This window comes from Schistocerca gregaria, chromosome 11, assembly GCF_023897955.1.
Source record: "Schistocerca gregaria isolate iqSchGreg1 chromosome 11, iqSchGreg1.2, whole genome shotgun sequence".
In the NCBI taxonomy this organism is placed as follows: Eukaryota; Metazoa; Arthropoda; class Insecta; order Orthoptera; family Acrididae; genus Schistocerca; species Schistocerca gregaria.
The window spans coordinates 122,497,438-122,520,964 of record NC_064930.1 but is presented as its reverse complement, the minus strand read 5'-3'; the positions used below and the strand labels follow the sequence as shown (position 1 = coordinate 122,520,964).

General features: G+C 40.3%; 1 protein-coding gene across 1 annotated transcript in view; it reads right to left on the bottom strand.

The window, feature by feature from the left end:
- Nucleotides 1–14,680: 14,680 nt before the first annotated feature.
- Nucleotides 14,681–23,527, bottom strand: part of LOC126295445 (DEAD-box helicase Dbp80-like) — a 125,893-nt gene continuing 117,046 nt past the window's right edge. Inside the window, exons 9-10 of the mRNA XM_049987945.1 lie at nucleotides 21,673–21,864; nucleotides 14,681–15,102 (exon numbers count right to left, since the gene is read on the bottom strand). Coding sequence (XP_049843902.1) covers nucleotides 15,041–15,102; nucleotides 21,673–21,864 — 254 coding nt within the window. The 3' untranslated portion in view covers nucleotides 14,681–15,040. The remainder of the gene's footprint in view (nucleotides 15,103–21,672; nucleotides 21,865–23,527) is intronic.

Here is a 23,527-nt window from a genome sequence, read left to right as displayed (position 1 = left end):
TGATATGGAGCATTGTCCATTACAATTGTTGTAGGGACAGGAAATTGTTTTAAAAGGTTCCTGAACCACTCAACAAATCGTGCGTGATCCATATCTTCATGGTAATCACCAGTCTTTTTTGATCTAAAAACTGAAAGTGCGTCAGGGACAAAACCACTGGAGGAGCCTGCATGGACCACAATTAATCTAGCTCCTCTTCCCGTCGGCTGATGGCCGCTACTGCTGGGTGTGTTATCCGTCCAACATTTACTGACAGCTTCCCCGGCATTAACCCACGTTTCGTCTAGCCAAATTATGGAATGAATGTCTCTGCCCACAATTTTGTGCAAGAAAATGCTACGAGCGGTAACAATATGTGCCCTCTCTAACAGTACTTTGCGTCCGTCTAGCGTTTTGTAATGGAAACCCATATTTTTAGCACAATTTTTAGTGATGTTTTACCACCCCTGAAGAGTTCACTTTCTTTTAAAGAGATTAATAACTTAGCTACAGTCGGATACTCTTTTCTGCTGTAGTAAGCATAAACATGCCTACGAACTGCATCAGTCTGGAAAGAATCTAAATCTGTGATAGGACTACGCCGCTTTTTCTTCTTTCCCGGGGTTGATAAAAATGTATTATTTGATCCAGACAGCTCGGAATCATTACGGCTCACTTCTGTATCTTCCAAGTTTTGTAGTAATACTCCCTTACTTACTACCGTTCTTGCACTAATACCAAGAGTTTTCGACGTACGTTCCACCACTTTGTCGGCAGGAATTGATGGCTGTCCACAAATGCTTACGTAGTTTTTCTCCTGCTCGTAAAACTCACGAGTTCTGCGTAGCAACTCCAGTGCCTGGCTGTTTAGCGGCACCCCTCGACGCAAAGGATTGTCACTAGGTGAACGAAGTCCTTTCGGTGGCATTTTCCAAGTACGTAAACTCACAACGTAACAAAAGTCACAACGATATAGCACACAGTACAACGAAAACACGCGGTAAACGACATACAATTCACATTGTGTACACATTCACCAAACAAAGCCGGCCACGCGGGAACTCTGACGGCACAGCATGTGAGTAACAGCAGTGCTCACTGCGCTGTGATTGGCTGGCGCCCCACGCTGAGCGCCTAGCGCCTATCGTTCTTCACTTATTACTCTGTTACGCTGCCAACTTCATACGCAAACGTCAAGTGCAATGTTTCAGCGGCCCGGGTATAGGTCCACTGCTTCCGATGTGATAGTGAAGTGGAAGCGAGAAGGGACACGTACAGCAGAAAAGCATACAGGCTGATCTCGTGTGTCAAGTGACAGAGACCGCCAACAGTTGAAGAGGGTCGTAATGTGTAATAGGCAGACATCTATCCAGGCCATCACACAGGAATTCCAGGCTGCATCAGGATCCACTGTAAGTACTTTGACAGTTAGGGAGAAGGTGAGAAAGCATGGATTTCATGGTCGAGTGGCCGCTCACAAGCCACACATCACACCAGTAAATGCCAAACGACTCCTCGCTTGGTGTAAGGAGCATAAACATTGGACGGTTGAATGTGGAAAAATGTTGTGTGGAGTGACGAATCATGGTACACAATGTGGCGATCCAATAGCAGGGTGTGAGTATGGCGAATGCCCGGTGAACGTCATCTGCCAGCATGTGTAGTGCCGACAGTAAAATTCGGAGGCGGTGGTGTAGTCGTGTTTTTCATGGAGGGGGCTTGCACCCGTTGTTGCTTTGTGTGGTACTAGGCCTACATTAGTGGTTTACGCACTTTCTTGCTTCCAATGTTGAAGAGTAATTCGGAGAAGACGATTGCACCTTTCAACATGATCGAGCACCTGTTCATAATGCACAGCCTGTGGCGGAATGATTACTCGACAATAATGTCCCAGTAATGGACTGGCCTGCACAGAGTTCTCACCCGAATACTACAGAGCACCTTTGGGATGTTTTGGAAAGCCGACTTCGTACCGGGTAGCATTAATCTCACGATAGTTGAGGGGAGCCCTACGTCATAGTGACGTATCGACTGTCGTGTGCATTCTGTATATATTGACTGTTGTGTGCGTCTTGAATCTGCATTGTTATTTCTTTATGTGCTTTCATTGTCCTATGTCCGGTGTTTCTAGGGTATACATCGTTCTGAACATGGGCTCTAACGGAGATGAGAGAACTTTCGAGCAGATCCATGAAGATAATCTGAAAGATTTCATTATCTTTCTTAGTTGATTTACAACACGAAGGCAAAATTAAATGGAACTAGATGGTTTAATGTTTCTAGCAACATTCGGAATTATCTTCAGAACCACTTCAATTTCTCAGTTAAACGTTTCTGCCCAGATGAATTATGTACAATTTATTGGATTTTATAAAAATACGAAACACTTTAATTTCTTTCTATTTCATGTTTTTACACACGATTTATTCTATATTAATCGGATTGAAAACATGACTAGACACTTTTTTAACTTGCGTTATGGTTATGATTCCTTCATTCAGATATTCGTTACGTTCATGAAACACACAATAACATCCCACATTCTTTGGATTGCAGCTTAATAATTAATTACTTCACTTTTCTGTCCATACGATTTATCCACGATCCGTCGCATTAAAAAAAAAAAAAAAAAAAAAAAAAAAGACATGCTTTTTTGGGTTTCGTTATGGCTCCTTCGCTCAGACATGAATTATGTTCATGAAATACACAATAACATCGCAAATTGTTGGGATTACATTTAACAATTCATTCAGCTCGGATGAGCATATCACACATCGTTTGTACACATGTATTTACATTTAGCTTTGACGTTATCGGTACAACCGCAGTGATCGATATACGCACTCATGTAGTCGATTTAGGTTATTTGCGTCACGATGACGTAGCGTTACGTCATTATGACGTAGGGTTCTCCTCACCTAGCGTGACATGAATGCTACCCCTTCGTGCCAGGCCTCACCGACGGCCATAGATACCTCTCTTCAGTGCAGTACTCAGTGAAGAATGGGCTGCTACTCCCGAAGAAACCTCCCATCACCTGATTGAACATTTTTATTTATTTATTTATTTATTTACTCATCAAGCTCCGTAGGACCAAATTGAGAAGCAAATCTCCAAGGCCATGGAACATGTCAGTACACGAAGTTACAACATAAACGTAATAACAGATAAAAATAAATGTTCATGAGCCTTAAAAAAGTCAGTCCATAAGTTTAAGTAAACGCTATCAGCAATACAATAAAAATCAGCTTAATTTATGAAGGAACTCCTCGACAGAATAGGAGGAAACTCTTCAGTTTTGATTTGAAGGCGCATGTATTACTGCTAAGATATTTTAATTCGAGTGGCCTTATTGAAAATGGATGCAGCAGTATGCTGCACACCTTTTTGCACAAGAGTTAAGGAAGTCTGATCCAATGCAGGTTTGATTTCTGCCGAGTATTAACCGAGTGAAAGCCGCTTATTCTTGCGAATAAACTAATGGTGGTAACAAGAAACGACGAAAGGCATATACGTATTGAGAGGCCAATGTCAAAATACCCAGACTCGTGAACAGAGGTCGACAAGAGGTTCGTGAACTCACACCACTTATTGCCCGAACCGCCCATTTCTGAGCCAAAAATATCCTTCTAGAATGGTAAGAGTTACCCCAAAACATAACACCATACGACAATAGCGAAGTAGACTAATTTTCGTGTCGAACCATCACTCACTTCTGATACCGTTCGAATAGTAAAAATGACAGTATTAAGTCTTTGAACAAGATCCTCAACGTGGGCTTTCCATGACAGCTTACTATCCATCTGAACACCTAGAAATTTGAACTGTTCAGTTTCACTAATCATATGCCCAGTCTGTGAAATTAAAACGTCGGGTTTTGTTGAATTGTGCGTTAGAAACTGTAAAAACTGAGTCTTACTGTGAGTTAGCATTGGTTTATTTTCTACAAGCCATAAACTGAGGTCATGTACTGCTCTATTTGAAACCGAGCCTGCCTGTGAAAGAGGAAGTTGCCATAAAGGCTAAGGTGGGCTAACACCATCTTGAATTCCAGCGTTACTGATGGAGGGCGCCACGAACTTTTAATTCATTTTCAGCGAGGTGAACGGATACTTTTGATCACCTAGTGTATATCAGTGCAAATGAGATAGTAAAATTTTAATTATCTGTTAATGCGAATGTTCGAGATACAGTGAAACATGTTGATCGTTTGCTAGTTTGTTTACATTACTGCATTAACGAAAACAGTGACAAATTAGGAAAATATATTTCTATATGGTCTTTGTAACAAAAAAAAAACTGTGGAAAAGAAACTAGCATTTCCAGACAGAATACAAATTACTTCTTTAAATATTCCAGTTCTTTTCTTTTCTTTTTTGGTAATACGGTGACTGACACGAGGAACGAGTGCCAAAATAATAACAGCTTACACTTACACGAACCAGAAACCATGCAGATTGGTATTTTACATGGAAACAATGAGAGTGATTTGACTTACTTTCCATGCGTTTTATTTATCATCATATATTGCAAGAATGTTTTCACTTATGAGCGAACATCAGCAAGCTAGCACGAACCAATCAATACACGATATCACAAGCAGGCTATCTCGATACCCATGTTGTCTGCAGAAATACCTACAATGTTTGTAGCCTCAAACAGAAGCGATATTTCAGGGTCTCTCTTCCTAATCTGGTATTATCTTAAGTCCATAATCGGCGAGCACCAACCAATTCTGGATTTGAGAGGTTGTTCTGTATTAATAAATATTATCACAAACTTATTCTGCAGTAAAACATTACTCACCGAAACAACATATACATGTGGAAAAACATGTTGTTTTAAGGATGATTCTCCCATCTTTTCAAGCACAAAATCTTTGTTGCACACAATGCAATTTGCTTTGAGTTTTTCATCAGATGGTATATTCCAATTTTTAAATTCATCTTTTTTTAACCATAGACGATTAAAAACACATTTACACATTATGGACACTTGGCAGTAACATTCAACAAACGACTCAGCGGAGAAGAGGAACTCTGGTTCTGCAAAATTCTGCCCTGACGTTACATGCATAGCTGGAGATTGAAGACACTGTGGGCATAAACATCTATTCTGTCTTGCCTGTAGTTAACATATAATCCGCAGCACCTGTCAACAAAGAATAGGCACTTGCCTTTGTGACGTCTTTGATCTCCCATGCAACTCACGCCCACACTGAGTCTCGTGTAGCTACCTAACGCTTCCGACTATCGACCCTGAGGATGATTAGAAACTCGTTTGCCCATTATGGCATTTTTAAATTTTCACTCAAGGGCTGTAGCACTCAACAAAATCTGTGTTAAAGAACTTAAAAAGCACTAGCTCACAGTGTAGCGATCGAAAGGACCGAATGGAAAGACATACACGATTCAGTACAACATTTATTCTTGTCATCACACAGAAAATCTGTTGACTGTCAACTGAAAACACATGCTCTCCTTACTAGTCAAACTATGCCAGCAGTAGCAATACAAAGAAAACCACTGCAAATGGGCAAAAGAAATGCAATGTCACGCATTCCAGCAATTCACCGTTGACTTCGGCACGTCCTCAACAGCTCAAGTACGGAAATAAGGCAGTTTGTTCTTCGTATAATGTCAGCATGTTTAGTTGACTTCCTTGGTGTCTGTATTCTAGCCCCCATTGTAGCCATATGCCACACTCAGTGATGTAACAGTAGTGGATGTTTGAGATCATTGAATTTCAACAGTCTTAACTTAGTTTAGACTTTTTGCTACAAAAGAAGTCCGATACTGCATCTGACACTCACCGTCTATATAAAGTGTGTGAACTCTTCTTGCAACCGTGAGTACAATATATCGTAGGTACTGTACGGTACGAGGTGCACGCATCCGTAAGCTGCTAGCACTGGTCCTTCCACAGCGACCATCTGTGCCATTTCCCCACACAGTATCCACCTGCCTTCTTTCCATAGCCAAATTGTATACTGGCAGTAACCTTTTGCTTTTCTTCCTCACTTTTGTCTCATACACAAATTTTTATTTCCACACGTATGCTGAGAGAAAAAGTAATGAAACTTTAAAAAAAAGGCTTTTATACAATTTTTAGGGCTTAAACTTTAAAATTTGGCATTTTTAGAGGTCCCTACAAAGGATTTTTAAGATTATGGCCTTTTTAAGGCACTTGAGAAACCTGTTGTAGTTTTGTGATTTATAAATAGAGACCAGTGGTGTAATGTAGTTGCCAGTGTCAAATAGTATAACTAAAGCAAAATCCAATAATACAGATATTCATATAAATAATCTCTTTCTCTCTCCATTCTTTGCATTATCTTTAAGTTTTGTGCACACATTTTTCCTATTCCCACTATTTCTCAGAGAATTTTCCTTCATTTAGTGGCCGAGCAGTTCTAGGCGCTTCAGTCCGGAACTGTGCAACTGCTACAGTCGCAGGTTCGAATCCTGCCTCGGGCATGGATGTGTGTGATGTTCTTAGGTTAGTTAGGTTTATGTAGTTCTACGTTCTAGGGGACTGATGACCTCAGATGTTAAATCCCATAGTGCTCACAACTGTTTGAAGTTTGATAAAAATACAGGTGCAGGGGGCAGTCCATTTATTCATATCAAGTAAATATCAAATTTATATTAAAATTGAAACAATTTGGAAGGCAATATTAATTTCATATTCCAATCAACATTGAATAACCCAAATGGCACAGGTACTGAAGTCACATAGCAATATAATAATTTAAAATATTAGAAGGTATGAAAAGTGATGCAATAAATTTACTAATATTAATGGTTTGCTGTGAAAAGACACTAACTGTACAGAAAAATAGAAGTTAAATGGAAGAGTGGAAATTGAAAATGTTCCTAGTGCCATTTTTTCCCAACAACACTTTTGCAGTGCTTTTTTGTTCTCAGTACTCCATTGCACGTTCCTAGACTTGTTCCAAGTGTCACATTATGGAGAAAATGTTTCAAACATTTGTTAGTACGGTCAAGCCCCTGTAAGACAATCCCTGACAGTTGCAGTGGCATCTTCAAGCAGCAGCTCAATAGATGGTTACTGTTTTGTCTTCAGCCACTTGTGGTTCGCAATCGTAGCTGGCAACAGAGTTTGTTGGTGGCTGTACTTTGTATTTTCGTAAATAAATTCATCTGTATGCAAACTGATCTGTAGTGTCAGCCACTAACCAAACACAGGTACATCACGAACCTTTAACCCAAATGAATACAGACTCATTTACAGATACTTTTATCTTATTACGAGTATACAAAGACAATGCAGAAGGCAAGATATAAGCAGATTTACCAAAGTCTTTATTAGCAAGTTCTGCCATATGGTAGGTATGATAGACAATAATGTCTCTATCAACAAAACTTTCAAGTCCTGGTACGTTAAGAACTCCTGTACCTCCATGTACAATGGCTACAGTGAGCCCACCATTACCATGATCAACAGTATCATTAATGTCAATACTAAAATTAAGTCTAACAACCACAGAAAACACAAGGTCCGTCGACAAGTGCAGTAGCAGCAACACTCTTCACTGGAATGCGATTCTCCTTGTCTCCAGCTGTTCCGGCAAACTCGATGTTCTAGATCGTTTTATACACTGTCTGTTTAGAACGACGACAAAATCTCCTGTACGGCATCGTGGCGGCATTCTATGCAGTTGCCTGTGCAGCAGCATGAATGAGCTTCTGCGCAGCTCTCGCTTGCTTATATAGTATTTGCAGTAGCTTGGACTCAAGGAGGCAACAGTTTTGTTCTGTTAATAGACTTATCGCTTGACCTTGTTGACCTCCCGCAGCTGCGGGCAGGCGGCTGATGCTATCGTGGCAGCGCGCCTGCGGACGCGTACGTCTGGAACACCCAGTGTGCGCATTGGGGATTACACTCCACTGGCACTGTGAAAATATTCTAAGTCCAAGCTACTGCATATACTGCTGAGCAGTGCTTCGCTCAGGAGTTCCGAAAGCTGCAGCTATGAAATCATTCCATGTAATTCCAGTGCATAGAACTGACTACTCTGATTTTAAAGACACTACAGAAACACTGCTGTCAAAGCAGGCATGTAAGATCCCCAAATCCACTATAAATAAAGTGTCTCTTACTCATTAATCTCAAATAGCTATTAAAAATCCTTACTCTGAAATAGAGGAATAGAGAAATGTCATTGTAATCAAAAGAGACAATCATGGCAGACACATGCCGTGCTACTTCATGCGAAAGACCAGTTTGCAAAACAGAAAAACTTGTTCACGATGTTGCCATTTCTTCCTCAACAGCACAGAAACCTTTATAGCAAACTTTGCAACATCTGATCTCAAGAACGGAGTTGTGTAAGGAACAGAAGTCAGTACTGCGGGATACTTTTTCATGAATTGAATTTTCTTATTCATTTGTAAAAAGTGTCCGAAATGAGAAATGGTTTTTGTTGACTACACCTCTACTACACTCATGCTCATAAATTAAGGATAATGCTGATACATGGTGAAACAATGCTCTGGTGGGCAGTTTGAGGGTTTACATCACCCCAGGGTATGAGCATGCGGTGCATTTGACCTGCAGTCGTCACACAGTGGCGCTGGCAGCAGTCCACATACGCAGAGGTGTGTTGGTGCATGTCAGAGCACAGTGCAGCGAGTAAGTGTGCACAAGTTTTCAGACGTGCTAGTGCTGACTGTGTGTTGAAAATGATTCAAAGAACACATATTGATGACTATATGAGGGGTAGAATACTAGGGCGACTGGAGGCTGGTCAAACACAGCAGGTCATAGCACGGGACCTCCGTGTGCCACAAAGTGTGATCTCAAGATTATGGCAACGATTCCAGCAGACAGGAAACGTGTCCAGGCGCTACAGTATGGGACTTCCACAGTGTACAACACCACAAGAAGACAGATATCTCACCATCAGTGCCCGCAGACGGCCACGGAGTACTGCAGGTAGTCTCGCTCGGGACCTTATTGCAGCCACTGGAACAGTTGTCTCCAGACACACAGTCTAGAAACGACTGAACAGACACGGTTTATTCAATCAGAGACCTGAAAGGTGCATTCCACTGACCCCTGGTCACAGGAGAGTCCGTAAAGCCTGGTGTCAAGAACACAGTACATTGTCATAGGGACAGTGGTCCAGGTTATGTTCACAGACGAGTCCAGGTATAAAGTCTGAACAGTGATTCTTGCCAGGTTTTCATCCGACATGAACTGGGAACCAGATGCCAACCCCTTAAGGTCCTTGAAAGGGACCTGATGGAGGTTGTGGTTTGATGCTGTGGGTGAGATTATGATTGGTGCATGTACACCTCTGCTTGTCTTTGACAGAGGAACTTTACAGGTCAGGTTTATCGGGACGTCATTTTGCTCCAATATGTCTGCCTTTTCGGGGGTGCAGTGAGTCCCACCTTCCTCCTGATGGATAACAACACACAGCCCCACTGAGCTGCCATTGTGGAGGACTACCTTGAACAGAAGAAATAAGGCAAATGGAGTGGCCTGCCTGTTCTCCAGACTTACACCTCATCAAGCACGTCTGGGATGCTCTCGGTAGACGCATTGCTGCACGTCTTCAAAGCCCAAAGACACTTCAGGAGCTCCGACAGGCACCAGTGCAACAATGGGAGGCTATACCCCACTAGCTGCTAGACCACCTGATCCAGAGTATGGCAACCCGTTGTGTTGCCTGTATACATGTGCACGGTGATCATATCCGATATTGATGTTGGGGTACACGCGCAGGAAGCAGTGGCATTTTGTAGGACGTGTGTTTCGGGACGGTTTTCTTAACTTATCACCAACACCGTGGACTCACAGATCTGTGTCGTGTGTGTTCCGTATGTACCTATGCTATTAGTGCCAGTTTTGTGTAGTGCCACGTTGTGTGGCACCACATTCTGCAATTATCCTTAATTTATGAGCATGAGTGTAGTTAAAATAATACTGTGTATTTTTGTACCTGCATTATCTCAAATAAAACTTACGACTGTCAGTTTCCTTGTAGGGCTATTAGAACATTTTAACAAATTACTATATTTATTTTCTAAACTGTGTCATTTCTTAGAGTACTGGAAAGGAATTCTGCCTTATGTGAGTTTTTTGTCACCAGTCTACTGACTGGTTTGATGTGGCCCACCACGAATTCCTTTCCTGTGCTAACCTCTTCATCTCAGAGTAGCACTTGCAACCTACATCCTCAATTATTTGCTTGACGTATTCCAATCTCTGTCTTCCTCTACAGTTTTTGCCCTCTACAGCTCCCTCTAGTACCGTTGAAGTCATTCCCTCATTCTTAGCAGATGTCCTATCATCCTATTCCTTCTCCTTATCAGTATTTTCCACATATTCCTTTCCACTCCGATTCTGCATAGAACCTCCTCACTCCTTACCTTATCAGTCCACCTAATTTTCAACATTCGTCTATAGCACCACATCACAAATGCTTCGATTCTCTTCTGTTCCGGCTTTCCCACAGTCCATGTTTCACTACCATACAATGCTGTACTCCAGACGTACATCCTCAGAAATTTCTTCCTCAAATTAAGGCCGGTATTTGATATCAGTAGACTTCTCTTGGCCAGAAATGCCTTTTTTGCCATAGCGAGTCTGCTTTTGATGTCTTCCTTGTTCCGTCCGTCATTGGTTATTTTACTGCCTAGGTAGCAGAATTCCTTAACTTCATTGACTTCGTGACCATCAATCCTGATGTTAAGTTTCTCGCTGTTCTCATTTCTACTACTTCTCATTACCTTCGTCATTCTCCGATTTACTCTCAAACCATACTGTGTACTCATTAGACTGTTCATTCCGTTCACTTTCACTCAGGATAGCAATGTCATCAGCGAATCTTATCATTGATATCCTTTCACTTTGTATTTTAAATCCACTCCTGAACCTTTTTTTTTAATTTTCATCATTGCTTCCTCGATGCACAGATTGAAGAGTAGGGGCGAAAGGCTACAGCCTTGTCTTACACCCTTCTTAATACGAGCACTTCGTTCTTGATCGTCCACTCTTATTATTCCCTCTTGGTTGTTGTACATATTGTATATGACCCGTCTCTCCCTATAGCTTACCCCTACTTTTTTCAGTATCTCTAACAGCTTGCACCATTTTATATTGTCGAACGCTTTTTCCAGGTCGACAAATCCTATGAATGTGTCTCGATTTTTCTTCAGCCTTGCTTCCATTCTTAGCTGTAACGTCAGAATTGCCTCTCTCGTGCCTTTACTTTTCCTAAAGCCAAACTGATCGTCACCTAGCGCATTCTCAATTTTCTTTTCCATTCTTTTGTATATTATTCTTGTAAGCAGCTTCGATGCATGAGCTGTTAAGCTGATTGTGCGATAATTCTCGCACTTGTCAGCTCTTGCCGTCTTCGGAATTGTGTGGATGATGCTTTTCTGAAAGTCAGATGGTATGTCGCCAGACTCATATATTTTACACACCAACGTGAATAGTCGTTTTGTTGCCACTTCCCCTAATGATTTTAGAAATTCTGATGGAATGTTATCTATCCCTTCTGCCTTATTTGACCGTAAGTCCTCCAAAGCTTTTTTAAATTCTGATTCTAATACTGGATCCCCTATCTCTTCTAAATCGACTCCTGTTTCTTCTTCTATCACATCAGACATATCTTCACCCTCATAGAGGCTTTCAATGTATTCTTTCCACCTGTCTGCTCTCTCCTCTGCATTTAACAGTGAAATTCCCGTTGCACTCTTAATGTTATCACCGTTGCTTTTAATGTCACCAAAGGTTGTTTTGACTTTCCTGTATGCTGAATCTGTCCTTCCGACAATCATATCTTTTTCGATGTCTTCACATTTTTCCTGCAGCCATTTCGTCTTAGCTTCCCTACACTTCCTATTTATTTCATTCCTCAGCGCCTTGTATTTCTGTATTCCCGATTTTCCCGGAACATGTTTGTACTTCCTCCTTTCATCAATCAACTGAATTATTTCTTCTGTTACCCATGGTTTCTTCGCAGCTACCTTCTTTGTACCTATGTTTTCCTTCCCAACTTCTGTGATAGCCCTTTTTAGAGATGTCCATTCCTCTTCAACTGTGTTGCCTACTGCACTACTCCTTATTGCTGTATCTATAGAGTTAGAGAACTTCAAATGTATCTCGTCATTCCTTAGAACTTCCGTATCCCACTTCTTTGCGTATTGGTTCTTCCTGACTAATGTCTTGAACTTCAGCCTACTCTTCATCACTACTATATTGTGATCTGAGTCTATATCTGCTCCTGGGTATGCCTTACAATGCAGTATCTGATTTCGTAATCTCTGTCTGACCATGATGTAATCTAATTGACATCTTCCCGTATTTCCCGGCCTTTTCCAAGTATACCTCCTCCTCTTGTGATTCTTGAACAGGGTATTCACTATTACTAGCTGAAACTTGTTACAGAACTCAATTAGTCTTTCTCCTTTTTCATTCCTTGTCCCAAGCCCACATTCTCCTGTAAGCTTTTCTTCTACTCCTTCCCCTACAACTGCATTTCAGTCGCCCATGACTATTAGATTTTCGTCCCTCTTTACATACTGCATTACCCTTTCAATATCCTCGTACACTTTCGTTATCTGTTCATCTTCAGCTTGCGACATCGGCATGTATACCTGAACTATCGTTGTCGGTGTTGGTCTGCTGTCAATTCTGATTAGACATATGAACTGCAAAATTCACAAGATGATTATTGTCTCATTACATTCTGCAAAGACAAGGTGGACAGCACAATTCTATGGCATCAGAATAGCTTCTCAGTTTTTTGGCTACAAATAAATTTTGCGCAAGAAGAGAGAGAGATACTGTTTTTACCTTTTCCTGATGAATGTGAGCTTTGGCAGTTAGAATGTTTTGTATTTCCACTCTTCAAATGTCCTTCAATACGGTAAATAATGTAAAATTGGTATAAATTAGCAAAATATTGCCGCTGTCAATTAGCGAGTCACAGTCTGGTTTGCTTAGTAACTATTGATGTGATGACAGTAACAGTTATCTTGCCTGGAGAAAATAAAATCAAATTTGGAAAAAAAAAGTGTGTTGGATTATTATGAAATAAAAACCCAGGTCTTGTTAAATCTGCATGTAAGATGAGTATAAGCTATTGATGTGATAAGTGCTTTTCATTATTTGAATAACAACGTCCACTTTATCACTGATGTGATGATGCAATTTAAATTTTGGAAGGAATTGCAAATAATGGAGTTAGATTTTACGTTAAGAAGCTCTGTAGGAGAACAAGTCTCATATTGTGGTCGTACTATGTCCCAGGAGAACACATCACAAGTGAGTAATTGTACTCAGAGTAACACTGCTCATTTACACACCAGTGCAGGAACTGAATACCATCACTGCCCACATTTTACCCAAGTGGTAGCACAATTCAAATTGCAATAATCAGTCTGTACATACGTAATACAGTATTTACTCGAATCCAAGCCGCACTTATTTTCTGGTTTTTGTAATCTGAAAATCCGCCTACGGCTTAGAATCGAGTGCAAAGTAAGCGGAAGTTCCGATAAATGTTGGTAGGTGGCGGCACAACTAACTTCTGCTGTCGAATATATGTAGTGCTACACAGGCACGCATGCTTTGGAGGCACAAAGACAAATACCGACACTAAAACCTCTACGTCAGTAAATAAATTAAAAGAAAAGGTAGAAGAACATAAACACTATGCCATGTATTCTTTCGTGTTTGCTGCTGACTCATTTAAATCCTGTCTGCCTAATAAACTACGAAACTAGAGTGAGACAACAGCGAATGTGGAAGATTATACATATCATGTCATGTCATGTTTATATTCATATTATTCTTATGCTGAATAGTGATACAGTTAGAAATGAAGTGCGGCAACTGACTAGATTTATAAATCTAAGATGACTAATTTCTACGCAAAGGTTTTTAAATGGAGAAAAATTTTCAATAAACTCTCATTCAGAACATCTTCTATCATTTGCAGTCTATTATTTGGTTCTTGTTGATCATCATCAAAGAAAGCAGCAGTGCAAGTAACAACAAATAGCAGTCTCTTGCCATTGTTTTTTCCTCTTTTTTTTTTTTTACTGTAAGTGCCGGTAGCGCGCACAAAAGCAAGACATGCCGCAAGCGGCAACAGGTAGTAAACACTCATTATCAAAATGCGACAAACAATGCATAACACAGTACAATAATGCATTTTCAGCTTAGAGTGATGTAAACACCTATAACAAAGAGAACGGCACTTATCAGATCAAAGCAAAATAAGCAATCGATTCAAACCAGACGAAGCACGTGAAAAAGGAAGGGTACCCGTATAAATATAGACGGAGCACCTGACACATAGCATTGGCGACTTGGTAAAGCTTAACTGTTAAGCTTACGACTCGAACCAAACTACTGTTGCTGTATCTTCATCCATTCGACCTAAATTGTGTCTCATGTTACAATGGACCAACTTTGTTTCGATTTGGAGGTGCAGTCAAAATTCTCTCTCCCCTTGTATTTCGAGTCTCAAATTTCAGGTGCGGCTTAGATTCGAGTAAATACGGTAGCTGAAAGACTATGGCACCACTTGTCACCTGGACTGTACTGCTTCTCAACTGAGGACACTCCTCTGACTAAGACTACAGAGAGCATGCTCAATTCTGCAAAAAGGTATTACTGCAGCAAGGAAAGCCACTTGAATAAATGTAAACAAAACTTATGCAAATAGCTTTATTTACATACATCATATCTTTACTACTCATTACAAGCTGAATGGTGAGAGCTGTGAAGCAACAATCCATAGAACGAATTGTTCACACGAGTCCAGAATGAAGAAGGCATTACGGTGAGCAGAGCAGGAGAACATAGGAAGGTAGAGGGGACAGAGGAGCATATAAACATCACTGATACTTAAACGTCATTGACACAAAACACACCGTTCTGCTTCAATGCACTGTATTCCAAAATTTTAAAAAAGTAACTTTTGCTCGTTCAAATCACCCAGAACTGGCCACGTAATGCCACACCAGGCTCGTAAAGAGTCAGTCATTGTGCAGCACACGTGGTGACCACTCACTCACTGGCCGAGCTTCTCAATCTCGTCGACATCCTCTGCGTCGAGCAGTGCTATCTTCTTGCCTGAAAGTAAGAATGAGACAGATGAGAGTGAAGTAAACAGTTGGTAAAATTCCACCAAACCACAAAATTCTGCTGACAGTAATATTACATTGCAATAGTAAGAATGTTTAAATAGCAGCTTCCCCCCCCCCCCCCCCCCCCCACCTCCCCCACACAAACAAAAACACACACACACACACACACACAAACAAACAAACAAAAACACACACACACACACACACACACACACACAAACAAACACACACACACACACACACAAACAAACAAAAACACACACACACACACACACACACACAAACAAACAAAAACACACACACACACACACACACAAACAAACAAAAACACACACACACACACACACAAACAAACAAAAACACACACACACACACACACAAACAAACAAAAACACACACACACACACACACAAACAAACAAAACACACACACACACACACACACACACAAACAAACAAAAACACACACACACACACACACACAAACAAACACACACACACACACACACACACACACACACAAACACACACACACACACACACACACACACACACACACACACACACACACAAACAAAAACACACACACACACACACACACACACACACACACACACACACACACACACAAACAAACAAAAACACACACACACACACACACAAACAAACAAAAACACACACACACACACACACACACACACACACACACACACACACACACACAAACAAACAAAAAAACACACACACACACACACACACACACACACACACACACACACACACAAACAAAAACACACACACACACACACAAACAAACAAAAACACACACACACACACAAACAAACAAAAAAAACACACACACACACACACAAACAAACAAAAACACACACACACACAAACAAACAAAAACACACACACACACAAACAAACACACACACACACACACACACACAAACAAACAAAAACACACACACACACACACAAACAAAAACACACACAAACAAAAACACACAAACAAAAACAAACAAACAAACAAACACACACACAAACACACACACACACACACACACACACACACACACACACACACACACACACACAATCAAATCTAAATGGTGAGTGGCGTAACGTTTCGCTTGGTGTCATCTTTCCATAACATTTGTGCTTTTCTTGTCACATCCAAACCAAATTTTTTTTATGTGATCCCAATATAAAATTATAATGTCCCAAAAAGATACTTCAATATTATTCATATACATCTGAGTGCATGTTATTAATCCCCCCCCCAATATATGAACTACAAATTAATCACTTAAAAACTATTTTTCCTAAGCACACAGTTCGAAAGTTTGGCTTGTAGAAATCCCTGTGTAAATTGTGGTATCTTTGGAAAGTGCATGTATTTCAAGCTGCAGCTTACATCTACGATGCCCGGAGTTAGTCATAGCTAGAAAAAACGTATTTTAATATAATCAAAGAGAGTTCACAAAATTTAATCCTGAAGACAAAAATATAAGCGAAAGCTTCTTTGGCACGTGCAAATTATCCATTATTTTGAAATAGCATGCACTCAATCTTTAATTTTGTTACAGTTAGGTAAGAATGAGTAGTTTGTATCATACAAAAATACATTAAAACTGCTGTTTACACAGGAATCACTTCATTAACAAATTAAATGGCCTTGCCTCTACCATCAACATGATAACATAGTACGAAGTTAATGTCCTTTCAATCAGCTTTTAGACACAGTGTAATTTTCTAGGACAATTGTGACATATGAATCCTATTAATAATTCAATTTTCAAATAGTATTTAAAAATCTGAATAAAACAATAACCAACTTTTTGAAATTTTGTATTTTCTTATGTTCTGAACATAGGCAGAGAAATGACTTAGTGGTATAAAAATATAAAACTTCTCGTAGCATACTCTAGGGAGGTATTACAGCAAATCAGATGCAACATTCAGGCCATACATATAGCAAAGCAGCAACTTTGTGATTGGGTGATTGGACAAATGAGTTTCAGGAAGTACGTGACACACTGAGCTCTAGGGAAGAGGAAGCAGAATGTTTCTGGAAGAACATCAGATGCAGATTAAGGTGGGATGCAGAAAGGTAGTGAATGATCGAAAGGTATCCACCAAAGTTAAGCAACAAGACCAGGAAACTAAAGCAAAAGCAAACAGAGACGCAAAGCAAATTAATACAGAATGGAGTACTCCCTGACAATCAAATGCTGAATGAAGTACAAAGAGGTCTAAGGACAACGATGATATGCATATAACATGTGTGTCAATAAAAGGAAGGCTGAAAAAAAAAAGTCTGCCTTCTGAAGAGGTTCTGTCAAGGAAAATGAGAAAGCATTTTGTACATTTGACCATGCAGATGTGAATATGATAGACAAGGAAATGCGAGAACTCAAATCACTCAATCATGGAGAAGATCATAGGACGCAATGGCATGCCTGTCAGATTCTACACTTAATAAGGGATGGCAATGCCCACCTTCCAGAATCTGTTTATTAGTGGTCACTGGAATGACTGAAGTTGCCACACTGGAAAAAGGAACCAGGAAAGAAAGACTTGTGCACAGTACTGTATAGCTGTTTAACTACAGAGGACTGGTGCGTGGCACACAAAAACCATGTAATAGAATGCAGTTAACACTAGCTTTTGAGTTCTTGCTCTTTTTCCAGTAGAGCACACACATTCACACCGAACAGACACCCAAACGTATACACTCACGGAAACGGCGAGTTACAGCGATTTTGTATGTTTGGGTGTGTGTTGGTGTGAATGTGTGTACTCTTACAAAGAAGATAACGAGCTCAAAAGGTAAGGTTAACTGTCTTCTATTCAGTGTTTCTAAGAGTGCCACACAGCACTCCTCTACAGGTAAGTCACAGACATATTTTTTGCAAAATCATGAAACAGACAGCAAAACTCCTATTATAGGAAACAACACTGCTTATGGGGACGGGAGAGAGAGAGAGAGAGAGAGAGAGAGAGAGAGAGAGAGAGAGAGAGAGAGAGAGAGAGAGAGAGAGGGGGGGGGGGGGGGGGGGGGGGGGTTAAACCCATGGAACATCAGCACAGATACACGATTCAGTTAAGGTGTTGCTCGTAGACAGAACTGAGTGTGCTGTCTCTAACCAGGTGGTGTCACCAGGAGTCCTGGCTGTGCCATCTGCAGACAACACAGCTATGTGCAAGCAGCTGACCTGTGCTATCAAAAATGCAGACAATCTGTGTCCAGTGCAGAGATTGGCAGTCTATAACCTCCAGAGTTAATGCACTTACACACTTCAGAAATAGCCTGCTTTTTCCAGAGGACAAAATAAATTTGAACTGAAGAGAGAATGATTCACTGGATGAAGTTAAACTGAGAACTTTCATTAACTTAATCAAAAATACAATTTGTGTAGCATTTTTGAGAGTAATTATAAAAGTGAAGTACGAAGACAATTAATTTTGTACATCTACGTCCATACTCTGTGAAATTCGTGGCATGGCAGAGTTACTATTAGTTATAAGTCCTCTTCCTGTTCCATTCACGTAAAGTGTGTGGAAAAAAAGGATTGCTTAAAATCCTCTGGGGGTGCTGAAATTAGTTTAATCTTGTCATAGGAATCCCTATGAGAGTGACATGTACAGTAGTTTTAGTATATTCCTAGATTTGTCACTTACAGGTGGTTCTTGAAACTTCAGTAGTAGGCTTTCTCTGCACCTACTTTGTGTCTGCCAGTTCAGTTTCTTCAGCATCTCCGGCTTAACAAACATGCGACCATTTTGGCTGCCCTCTTTTGTAAAATTTCAGTATCCCTCTTAGTACTATTTGGTATTTGAACAATATCCTGGACGGATCACATCCTTTGTCGGCTGGCTGCATTTTCTGGGACAGTACTGATGTGCCAGCAATTGGGCAGCCACTATGCACAAGATTTCTCATGCAGAATCCCTAGCACTACAACTACTGTGGTAATTGTGCAACACAGCAGTCACATGGTGCTTTTTCAGTCAGGTGAAACAAGTCTGAATAACAAAGAACAAAATGGCAGACGGCTTCTGTTCTGAAGAACTGGGAATCTCAAGAGGAGGGACCTTTGTGTGTGAGTGTGTGTGAGTGTGAGTGTGAGTGTGAGTGAGTGTGAGTGTGTGTGTGTGAGTGTGTGTTTCAATCAAAGCGATAGTTCATAAAATCACTTTACTGTAATATAGCTTACGTAAGTCCGCCACAGTTTTTTGAACCAGGCAGCTTTGTGGGCTCTGTCATAGGTTCATGAGTAGCGGGTTACAGTGCTGACAAAATTGCATGATATCTAGCAACAATAAATCAACAGAGTACCAGGAGTGTATAATCTGTGCCATTAAGGTGCAGTTAGACAATATAAGTGAGGAGGTAGATAGGATGAGGAGGGACAAAGGGGCTGGGGAATGGTAACTGGCAGTTGGGAAGAAGGCAGCCAGGAGAAGGGTATATTTAGACAGTTTCATTTGGTGTATCCACAACAGATATGACCAACTGTCACAGTTTAGAGGAGAGAGCTTTCTTGTAGCTGTAGATGTAGGAAACATGCAGCAGGCGACAACAGTTAAGAAACCAACATTAGCTGTAAATTCAAATAGAAAGTAGCAGTTTCTGCTGTTAGGTAGTTCTCGTGGTAGAGGCGTACGCCAACAGCTGCAGGATACATGGCCTATATCTTAACAGCTATGGGAAGCAGATGTTGGTGACAGCGTAGTGGAAGATGGTGGGGCATCCCACCTTCTGAAAAATCTCTCTAACAAAGGAAACACCTTCAAAAAGGTCAGATACCTAAGTAGTCAAGGACTTAGTATAAAAGGGATTACAGATGAAGTTAGTGAACTGCTTGTTGGTATTGATGGACATAGTCTATTGGAGCACCACTTAAACAATGTGACCATTGAGTGCATCCCTACACCAGAGTACAGATTAGCTAGACGCTCTTTGCTATATGGGGAATGGCCATGTACACAAAAAACTGTATTCCATTTGAATCTAATGACATATCAACACACTGCGCTGACTGCTGTGCATGAGTTGTTGAACTTAGTGGGTCTAAACTTTTGATTACAGTTATCTAGAGATCCCCTAACTGATTTCAGGACATTCCTTTTACAGGAAGTACAAATATTGGTTAATGAGGTGATTTTAATATAAGAGATTGTAAATGAAAAAAAATTTTGGAAGATTTCTTAAATTCATACCATCTGTGCAGACTGCACTCTTTCCAATTTGAGTAGTGGAACTATACACAAAATTTTTTGTTTGTTATTCCTTACTACACCAGCATTTTATTATTATAAGGGTAAATGGCTATTCAGAACATGATACACATATTTTAATACAAAATTTTTACACACTTGCATACATATTGTTGATGTGTGGTATTACTTTTTTTTTTTTTTAGTGCTGTCATATGTTCTTTGAATTTAATCTCAAATAATCTACTTGTCTGGCTTATGCAGACACAACACAGTCCAAATATTCAACTTTGTACTGCGAGTGTTTCTACTTGGGCCATACAGGTGGATCATTCGAGACTAGATTCAAAGAACACATGGCAGCAATGAAAACCAAAAATGCCACATCAGCAATAGCCACCCACATGCATGAAACAAAACATCATGTCAACAACACAAGCATCAGCCTCCTACATATCCAACCTGGAGGCAAAAGTCTAGACACTCTTGAAACATTTCAAATACACAGTCAGCAAAGAAAACAACATGAACCCATCTTAAATGACAAAAATGACAATATTTACACTAGTAATATCTCTGTTCCCAATAACATACCTTATTACATTTTCAATGCGTGTGTGAACGACACCCCCCCCCCCCTCCCCCTGCTCAAACCCCCCCCCCCCCCATGCCGCCGCCCCCCCCCCACACACACACACCCAAAAGCCACCATTCCCTTCATATTTACCATAAATAGTTATACCACCATGAATTTCCCCAAATGAGCAATGCAATGGTCTCATTTACAAATATACCGTTGTACTAACAGCTTGTACCTGAAGGGTACGCTAATTCCTGTGTTTTATATGGCCATAGCTTGTCATCTGCATAGGATTTGTGCATGTTTTATTTTACCTATTATTATTATTGTTCTGCAGTTACTGGCTTGTACTGACTCATTCCCTGACCATGGAGATTTGCCCATCAGTTTGGTTCTCTGGAGCAATGTGTGTAAAAAAAATGACCCCCCCCCCCCCCCACACACACACACACACCTGGATGACGTAATCTGAAAATTAGCAACATTATCAGCCTCACTCACACATCTGTTGACTGTACTTTTCATCAACTACAGGGGACGTTGTTACCCCTGCCCCTTCCCTTATTTTTATTTCAACATTGACAGAATAGATTTATGAGCTCAGAATGTGGTGCAATCACACGTCTAGTCAGAGGATAAAGCCCGAACACTGGAAACATCACTGCTCAGAAAGAAGCTGCGTCTCCCCTTTAATAGCAGCGAGTCGCTACCCTGCCACATCTCACAAAGCAAACCCCGCATTCGTCCGTACCGAAGTGCTCCTCGATCTGCCGCAGCAGCCCCATCGCCTCCTGTCCGTCGACCAGGTTGATGGCGATGCCGGCCTTGCCGAAGCGACCTGTCCGGCCGATCCTGTGGAGGTACGTCTCACAATCCGCCCGCCTGTTCACCAGCACTGGCAGATCGAAGTTCACCACAATAGTCACCTGCTCGACGTCGATACCTGCAGAAAGGATAGTGTAACTTGAAACTACACACCTGTACGCATAACGGCTATGTTTTCAATACAAACACAATGGGATAATGCTTCTCAAAATCATTTGAATCGGCACTGTTTTTTTACTGGCATTTGGTATTCATCCTAACACCAACAGTCGGCACATTATCTCTCAAATTGTATGTCTAGTGGGGGGGGGGGGAATTGTGCAAGAACATACAGAGGATACAGCAGTTGATGATGAACTGTGAGACATCGTGTCCTGCTACCAGCTACTATATACTGACCATCCAAAAAGATACATAAATTATTTTATTCCTGGAATATTAGATATGTCAGAAACAACAATGGCTGCTCGATTTAACAAATGGAAATAACAGATTTGCATTTGACCTCTCAGTTGTTAGTAAGCAGTTGTAAACAGTAGCCGTGCAGCTCAACATTGTTGTGTCACGAATTTCAATAAAGCAACAAACTGACCATCGCTGTCTCAACTGATCAAGACATTCTCCAGAAAATTTTGAGGAAGACAAAAGTGTGTACCAAGTTTGTTCCACATACCTCAACTCCCAAACAAAAATGACAATGCATGGACACTTGCCGTGGCTCAACTGAAAAGAAAGACCAACAAAATTCTTTTCTGGGGGAAAAAAGAAAATAAATAAATAAATAAAAATATCATAATGGGTGATGACGCTTAATGTTGCTGACAAGAATCTATTGCAAAATGAAAAAGTGCAGACTGGATCCCTCACAGTTTTCAAAGATCAACTAAGGTGTAAATGTTATGCTCAAGTTGCACGACATCCTAAAGGACTTTTCTGACAGTTTCCCATGGTTGTATGAATGTCCTTTGTGTTGCACTTAACTGTGGGGAGACTATATTTCTCTATTTTTAACTAATCCAGTCTTGAAACTTTATGGACAGATGGCATATAGGGTAAGGTGGGATAAAACCAACAAAGTAATTTCTTGTGCCCATAAAAAACTTATAAGAGGTCGGATCTTAACTTTATATAGGTTAAATTACAGGCAATATAAAGGAACAACTGTCTGCAAAATATTTTTGTTTTACCATTAATAGTTTTTGAGATATCCGTCTTTTAAGAAATGTCCATTTTTGCCATTTGCAAAAATGGTGGGGTAAATCCGCCCCCATTTGTTTGGCTAATTTTGCATAGAAATAGTTATAAATGAACAGTTTTTTGGGGAAATAATTATTAGCAATTATGTTTTTTTTTTTACGTAAATGAACACAATGTATTCAAAAAAATAACAATGTTTAGAGTACTTCATGTACTGAAAGTTATATGAATGTGAATTTCAATTGAAAAAAAAGATGATTTTATTGCACGGCGGTGCAACAGCAATGTCGATCTCGAAATGTTAAAATCACGAGTGATCGTAAAGACATTCCCACTTGCATTGCAGCAACTGCTCAGTGAATATCTTTTTGATTACGTTTTGTCATTTTTTTTTTGTTTGTAATTTCGTACCAAATTTTCCTAAAAATAAACAAAAAATCACTTTGTTTTCATAAATAAATAATTCCATACACAAACAATAAAAAATATGTGGTCAGATTTACCCCACCATTCAGTAGTCGGCTTTACCCCACCATGCCATTTTTCCATTTAAGACACACAGAAACAATTTACACTAAATTTCC